This window comes from Oryzias melastigma, linkage group LG24 (genome assembly GCF_002922805.2).
Source record: "Oryzias melastigma strain HK-1 linkage group LG24, ASM292280v2, whole genome shotgun sequence".
Taxonomy (NCBI): Eukaryota; Metazoa; Chordata; class Actinopteri; order Beloniformes; family Adrianichthyidae; genus Oryzias; species Oryzias melastigma.
In genome coordinates, this window is record NC_050535.1 from 22649710 (window position 1) to 22658357 (window position 8648).

The following is an 8648-nucleotide window of genomic DNA, read 5'->3' on the forward strand; positions in this document are numbered from 1 at the left end:
ATATATATATATATATATATATATATAAACACACACATAGATATGTATATACATACATATGTATATACACCTATATATACATATATACACACACACATATATATATATATGTATCCTCCGTCACTCCCTTTTCACCCTTTCCCTCTACATATGCATATATATATATATATATATATATATTAGGGCAATGTATGTTGACGCATAGGCGCAAGAGATTAACAAATTAGGAATAAAGCGTCAATATTTACTAAGGCAAATTAATCGCAGCTCTCGAAACAGCAGTCTCTTTCCCCAAGCGGTGCAGTCATTCACAGCATGGATTTAAACACTTCATTGGGTTCTTTCCCCTCATGCCATAGTTACATATTCAATTTTTTTTAGCACTTTAATCTTGTTATTTTTTTTGGGTAAGATCACTTTTTTACAAAAAGCGGACTATTTGATCCATGGTCCGGCGCGTTGACATGTCATATAAATTTCATTTTGTGATTATTCGCAAATAATCAGTGGTTGGCAAATACTGTAAATAAAAATAATAATCGCGATTAATTTTGCCCCAGGTTTTTAGTAATTTTTTTTAAATATATATATTATATATACATATATAGATCTAGTTCTGCATGTGTGATATCAATTGTGAGGAACTTGAAGTGTTCACCAGGAATCCATTTAATACTGTAATACCGAGATATCCATCCATCAATCCATCTACTTGACCGCTTCGTCCCTTTCGGGGTCGCGGGGCGCCGGAGCCTATCCCGGCTACTGATGGGCGAAGGCGGGGTTCACCCTGGACAGGTCGCCAGTCCGTCGCAGATACCGAGATATATATATATATATATATATATATATATATATATATCCTCCATCACTAAAACCTCTGTGTGTGTGTATCTATATATATCTATATATATATAAAACAACCCATCTTATGATTTTCTTGTTGTCGTACATTATACAAGCAATACCCACCATCTGTATAATAGTAAGATATTTCTTCCACCAGAGGTACTTCTGTATATGTGGTCCCAGGGCTGCCAGACCATAGTAACCATACATGAGAACGTGGATGGAGGAGTTGATAGTGGCACCAAAAAACGCTGTGGAGAAAGTCACGTTTATATCAGAAGCTATTATAAATATAGTTCCGCTTGTGTGATATCAATTGTAAGGAACTCACATTGTCCTCCAGGAACCCATTTAATACCGATCCACCAAAGGATGAACATGGTGCAGTGATGGTAGACGTGAAGGAAGCTGACCTGATTGAACTTCTTCCTCAGAATGAAAAACACAGTATCCAGGAATTCCACTCCTTTGGAGATATAGTACCACCATAGAGCTGAGGCTATCTGGAGGAGAAAAGGATGGAAGCGTGAACTTTTGCATTTGACCATCCTAGGGACACCTTGTTAGCTCTAGATGCAACCATACACCTGAAATGTCCAATCAGCACAGATACTTTGGGCCTCCTATTTTCTCTATTGCTTTATAAATCAAAAACACAACATAAGTGGTTTCGCATAAACTGCAGTAATAAAGCATCCCTTCATTCATTCCCTCCACCAGCTTCCCAAAATGAATAGTCATAGTCTTACCCTGACTTCATTAACATCATTGGAGTAGTTGACAGGCTGACAGAGGTAGCTGTACCCAGCAGAACTCGATGCTAGCAGAAGCTGATGAGACAACAGATGCATCCAAGTTAACAAATGTTTTTTATGTAAAAAAAAAAAAAAAATAGTTAAAGCACAAAAATAAACTAAAGAAGTGTCAGGAGCACATTTGGTTATGAATGACATTTGAAAATATAGTAATCTTACTTTGATCACATCCAAAAAGGATAATTTTTAAAATTTGTTGGATTTATTAAGTAGAATCCTATAATTTCTTCGTATTAGTTTAAAAAAAAAAAACTTTTTTGTTGTTTTTGCTTTAAAGAAACGTTTGAACAAAAGTTTGAAGTTCAGTTTGCTTATCACACATTGGTCCTTTAGGTAGCCTGAAGGACTTTCATTTCAGACGGGCATTAAGTCAATCAGTTCAAATCTTATTAAGTGGCTACTTTTAATGTTGCACTGCTTTCAACAGCTTCCTCTTTCCTGGCAGAGCACGCAGCTGCGCTGACCTCTTTGGCGATGTAAAAGTTGAGGACCACCATGCTGAAGTTGTAGACTATGAGGGTCTTCCTGAGCGTGTAGGGTTGGCGGTCCTGCATGTACTTAGGCCCCGCCCACAGGAAGAGCAAATACAGGCAGCTGATGGCCAGGGTTGGAGAGGGAGATGACATCATTGGCCACTTCTCCACCCTCTTGTCTGCAGGGAAAATCAAAATCACAGTGTTTCACTGTCCAGACGCTGAAATTTGTTTTTTCTTCCAGATCAACTTACCTGCTATAGTAAGGCTCCATTTGTAAAACTCTACAGTGTCATTCATAAAATGTGTTACAACCTCCATGGCTCTACCTCTGGCTTGTTATACTGTGGAGAGAACGGGAAGAGAAACCAGAAGGTCAGAGTGAAACACAATATAAATAACAAGCCATCTGCACCTTATTAGGAGTAACAAGAGACAATAGTCTCTAATAGGTTGAGTGCACGCTTGTGTCCTTTGCAGCTGCAATGTTCATTGTCTTTTGGGTACAATGAGAAACATTTAGACTAAATTTTATGTTGGACAGCTAAGTTTTCCTGCAGGTAGTCACCAAAAAGAAAGTCGCTTTTGCTGCTTGTTTTATTGTGCAGCTATCATTAGGCTGGTTACACAACAAGCAACTCTTCAATCTGAAAGAAAGTGTGTGTCATGATATTAATCTATTATTAATCCAGTGCATCAGATCAGTTGTCCTATTAATAGTTAAAGTCTCGGTAACTACAAGTGAGAAAGAGTCCTGACAAATGCTGCACACGAAGGATTAAATAATCTGCAGAATGGACAATCTCTGCATATGATAACATGTATGGGTCAGTTTGGTTGCTCTGGGAGACCAGATCCGCGGGTCTGTGCGCGAACAAAAAGACTGGGGCGCATGTGTCAGCAGGTTTCGCCCGCACCGCTCAAGAGGCTTAAATTCAATTGATCAACGAGCTTAGATGTAAGGCCCACGTTTGTGTGGTGGCTGCCGACATGTGCGACCACCATACAGATGGAAAAGCGTGCAATTTCAGGAGCTTTTTTACAAGTATCGAAAAATAAGCAAATTAAAGGAGAAATGGGTTTCAGCACCTGAACAGCTCCCAGGTTACTTAACTTTCCCCATTTTCACCTCCTGCATGAATACATGTCTCTGGTTTCCCAACAACATATCAGATACTTTACAGTTACAAAAAAGCAATTACTCACGTAGTTGATAGTTAAAACCCTTTAATAGCATCCGGTGTAATTTGATGCCCAACTCCGTCCAGTTACTGCTGCTGCACCCTCCTCTCTGTGGTGTTACTCGGTGTCCTCGCCGCTCCGGTTACAGTTCGACATTGGAAAACAAATTTGGCATAAATAAAAATAAATAAAAACAGGTTTGAGAAGGCAGGTCGAAATCTATGGCTACGAATGGCCAGCTACGCACGAGGTCCGCGCCGGGCGCTCAGCAGCATCATCTTCCTACAATCTCCCGGAGCTCCAGGACACCGCGGGGGCTTTGCGCATGCGCGTACTGTCGCGTGTGTATGCGCGCGCGCAACAGCTGCTCGGGAGAGCTCAGCTCGCGCCTCTTAGCTCTGCTAATTAGCCTACTTCTCTATGTTAATTTGAGGTTTACTGCTCCTGCTTTTTGTATTTGGCGCAAAATTGGTCAAATTTAAAATGGATAAACTCAGGGAGAGCATTTAAGTTATCTCATAGTGTTTATTTTGTGCTGAGTTTTGGTCTGTTCTCTTATTTTGCTGCATTTGAATGTGAGCAAAGAACTTAAATCACTGTGAAAGTGACACAAATTGATAAATTAAAGAAAATAAAAATCAGTCAAATTTAAATAAATTTAAAAGTGAGGCTTGCCAAATCTGCAATGTCATCTTCAATGTAGTGAAAACTATGGTCTTCTGTTCTGGGCCTTTGGATCCTTAGTGCAACCAAGATGACAAAGAACAAACAACGTAGATCAAACATGGAATCAGGTCAAACAAGGATTGTCACTACATTCGAAGAAGGTTTTAAACATGCAAAAAGCTGGAAAGGAACGCTAAAACAAGAATGATGTATTATTTAGGGTAGAAGCCAAGTTGCAGTATTTTGCACCAGTTGTGGCTAATAAAAAAAATACTAGTTTTTTGGCTCTCTCTCATTTTTTGCCCATTTGACCCTTGCAAATTCTCCTGCATACAAAATCTAAAGCAGTCTAAAACTAAGTGCACTGGCTCTACAAGCAAATGATACCACTAGATGGCACTGTCACATCAACATTGTTCTGCTGTTCTTGGAGTCTCACAATGTCAGAGTGTGAGATTGTTTTTTTTTTTACACAACTAAAGTTCCCTTCTATTTTATTTGCAGAAAATATTCATAAAAAGCAAATTTGTATTAGTCTGTGACACATTTTGCAATTCTACTTTTTTGCAAAAAGACAAAAACTGCCATCCTGAAGTATGTTATACAAGCGGAACTTATAAAGTTCATTGGATCCAAGTTCTTTCATCAAGAAACTTGGTTTCATTAACAATTCACTCAACAGACTCCACTGCTGTCATCTGTGAATTCATCCTTTTTTTTTTATTTTTTTTTTTCAAGAATGAAAGATCCAATAACTATATGCTCAAAGTGATTTGCTAAACCTGGCTCGGGTCTAGGGGGAAAAATACAAAAAGGGACACATTTGATTAAATAAAGGAAGTCCTGTGTCCTGAAATGAAAGAACAAAACCAGATAATTAGTGTGCTGTCCAAACAAAAAGACAAGCCAAAAGGGAATTGGAACCTTGGCCAAAAATAAAATAAGTCTGGGAGACTGCTGACCCAGACATGTGGACCGTCTGAGTCAGCAGCTCCCTGGTAATGGCTGCCTAACCAAAATTTGCCTAAAGGAAACAAATAAACAAAGCCTGGAAACGAAGACTACCAAACCCCAAACTAAAATAACAAAACCCAGCAGTATAAGACTACCGAGGACAACGAAGGTAAACCAAACCAAACCTCCCTGCCTTCCTTGGTGTGTCCTCCTCTGTCTTAAATAGCCATTGGTGCCAGTTAAGATACATTGGCCACACCTGCCAGATGAGCAGAAGGATTGTATGGGAAAAGGTTCAGCAGTAGCTGCATGATTATAAATACAGCTTCCACTTTTCACAGCAGTCCAAAAGTTTGCCATGTGTGTTTATGCCTGCACCTGTATAAGAGGTAAACTACAGTATGTCACATAAAGAGGATAAATGTTCTGAGCATAGAATGAAGAAAACTCCACCTGTTGCACTGAAGTGGAACCCTTTTGAGTGTGATCCGGAGGTATATCATAAAACACATTGGCCACCAGTGGCCTTTACTTTAATTTTTACAGTTGCACCATCATCTAGTATGACTGCTGATGGTGAACACAGATAACCCCAAACAGACTCATGCTGACTCACTTCACTAAACTGTCTCAGCATTTGTGTAACAAGCCAAAGCAGACTGTAAAGGGACATGAATGCTGGTGCCCTCAGGCAAGCAATTGTAAATTATTAGAGTAACTTTAACTTAAATACCTGAAACCAAATGCTGGGTTATACATATTTTAAATTAAGCAATATAATAGCTTCCATCACATTGCATTTTGTCTAATAATATAAAAGCGTATTATGTCTTTGATGTATTAAATACTTCTAATGAGTAAATAAAGATGATGGAAACCACATTCTAAAATGCTGAGACGATTTTACCTTCAATGTCTCTAGAGCAGTCATTATAATATAACCATCAGAGTCAGTGGGAATAAAGCTGTCATTTATTAGAATAACATACTACTGAAGCTTAGCAAATCCTAGTCAATCATGAGAAATTATGCTACTTTTACTACTCTGGGTTGTTCAGATACTACAAGTAAACTTCCTGTTCCCATTTTCGCTTTCATTGCCGTCATGTTTTATGAAGGATTTACACCAACGTGTTATAAAGCGACTCACTGTCTGTTCTTTAAGATCACTCTTTATGGTTTCCATATTTCATGGAACATCTGACGTTTTGAAAAGAGAAAACATTTTTCTTACCCTGTATACGATAAAGTACAGTGTCCTCCCACTCTACTGATAGATATTTGTTAAAATATTTATTAAAAAAAATACTAATACCTGCGTGATCACACACAAACTTTCAAATAACTTTAAAGACATGATCCTTGTGAGCTACATCTTGCAACAATAATTATGTTTTTCTAGTTAAAACTGCAAATTTACAAAACAAATTCCTCAAGTTATAGACAGGAACAAAAGGCAGCCTGAACAGGTACTGCTGCCAAAAAACTGACAGAGGAGTTATTAAACCGAGCGTTCTGAAACTTGTTCGCTCAATGACCTAAATTTCTTCGAGTTCATTTGATAACATACCAAACCCTGAGTAACTGGTATGATCAGCTACTTTAAATAGACAAAGCTAATAACTTCAAAGACTAATTCCACATTTACACCAGACATGATTCACGCAGCAGCGGTGTGGTTTCAATTATCGCTGTAGCTCCATGGGCTTATTAAGTTCTTATCTTAACAATTTTAATTATTTTTCTCCTCTTGGGTTAATGCTCGGGGCTGCACGGTGGCGCAGTGGTTAGCGCTCTCACAGCGAGAAGGCCCCGGTTCAAATCCCGGCTGGGACCTTTCTGTGTGGAGTTTGCATGTTCTCCCCGTGCATGCGTGGGTTTTCACCGGGGACTCCGGCTTCCTCCCACCGTCCAAAAACATGCTTCGTAGGTTAATTGGTGACTCTAAATTGCCCCTAGGTGTGAATGTCAGAGTGGATGGCAGAAGTTTGTTCTCACACAGATGGATGGGAGAAGATTGTTCATACACAGATGGATAGGAAAAGTTTGTTCTCACACAGGTGGATAGGACAAACTTGTTCTCACTTAGAGATATGGAAGAAGTTTGTTCCAACACAGATGGATGGGAGAAGTTTGTTCTCACATCGATGGATAGGAGAAGCTTGTTCTCACAAAGAAAATTTTCAGAAGTTTGCTCTCACACAGATGGATGGGAGAAGTTTGTTCTCACACAGGTGGATAGAAGAAGCTTGTTCTCACAAAGAAAAATTTCAGAAGTTTGCTCTTACACAGATGGATGGGAGAAGTTTGTTCTCAAACAGATGGATGGGAGATGTTAGTTCTCACACAGATGGATGTGAGAGGTTTGTTCTCACTGAGATGGATGGCATACACAGATGGACGGGAGAAGTTTGTTCTCACACAGAGGAATGGAATAAGTTTGTTCTAATACAGATGGATGGGAGAAGTTTGTTCTCACACAGATGAGTGGGAGAGGTTTGTTCTCGCACATATAGGTGGGAGAAGTTTTTTCTCGCACAGGTGGATGGAAGAAGTTTGTTCTCACACATGTGTATAGGAGAAATTTTTACTCACACAGATGGATGGGAGAAGTTTGTCAAGTTTGAAGTTTGCTGCTATGGTATTGTTGCACACTTGTTGGCCTGACATGGCTGGATTTTTAAATGAAATATGTGAAGTATTGGAGGGATCTTCATTGAAGTTTTGTACTTTAGCTTCTTGTAAAAGATTACATAGTAAGAGAGAACTTTGTTCATAATCTTGCAGCATTGTGTGCAAGAAAAAAGTTCTGTCTGCTTGCAGTGTTTACCTTCCAACAACTGTTCCACACCTTTATTTAGTTGATGTGATACATGAAGGTGTGAATGGTTAGAATGTGACAACATATTGCTTTTTATACCAGGATTAAATCATTGCCATTTCTTTTTACAAACAGGCTAATTTTTTACTTGCATAACTTTCAGAATTTTTCTGAACTTGTGCAACAATTTTAAACTGATTCTCCATATCTTACGCTACTTTTAATCGTCGGGACAGATCCATCAGACACCAAAGATTCTGTTTGCTTGGACTGTTGGATTCAATGTAGTATTAAGTCACAGACTGAACAACTGTGTTGACAATAGAGCTATTTTTTTGTTTTTATTGCTTCCCATAAAAACAGGAAATGAGTTGCACATATTGACGCAGTTTATAGGTGGGTACACACCCTTGTCCTTGATTAACCTCTGTGTGAGCAGAGGAGCTCTACCCTCGGCTGCAGTGTGGTAGCTCGAGTATCCAGTTTATTTTTAATCAAAAGGTTATTGTTGAGAAAAATCAAATTTGAGTTCCACTAAATGTTGATTCTGTCTAGATGTTTTCATAAGCTTTGATCAATGTTCTCCCTATATAAAAAAATCAGCAGCACATTTTGTTTTACAACATTTTTTAGTTTTTTTTAAGAGTTTTTGTTTATTTCTAAAGAAATGTAAATGTTTATTTAATATTTTCTTTTTTGTTTGTTTGTTTTTAAAATAATTAATTGTATGAAAAAAGTTATCAAAGTTGATGACAACATGTTATTCTGGCTAAGATTAATCTTAAAATTACGTTTTTGAGCATTTCTTTATTCAATTCTCTGAAAATCAGGAAAATTACAATTGGAATAAAACTTGTAGTTGTTACGTAGAAGCTACGGCAAGCCGTA

At 38.3% G+C, this 8648-nt stretch overlaps 1 protein-coding gene across 1 annotated transcript in view; it reads right to left on the bottom strand.

Annotated features, from left to right (window-relative positions):
• Positions 1 to 4328, bottom strand: part of elovl4b (ELOVL fatty acid elongase 4b) — a 5508-nt gene extending 1180 nt beyond the window's left edge. Inside the window, exons 1-6 of the mRNA XM_024260041.2 lie at positions 3344 to 4328; positions 2392 to 2481; positions 2129 to 2316; positions 1599 to 1679; positions 1181 to 1352; positions 973 to 1100 (exon numbers count right to left, since the gene is read on the bottom strand). Coding sequence (XP_024115809.1) covers positions 973 to 1100; positions 1181 to 1352; positions 1599 to 1679; positions 2129 to 2316; positions 2392 to 2458 — 636 coding nt within the window. The 5' untranslated portion in view covers positions 2459 to 2481; positions 3344 to 4328. The remainder of the gene's footprint in view (positions 1 to 972; positions 1101 to 1180; positions 1353 to 1598; positions 1680 to 2128; positions 2317 to 2391; positions 2482 to 3343) is intronic.
• Between the last annotated feature and the right edge of the window lie 4320 nt (positions 4329 to 8648).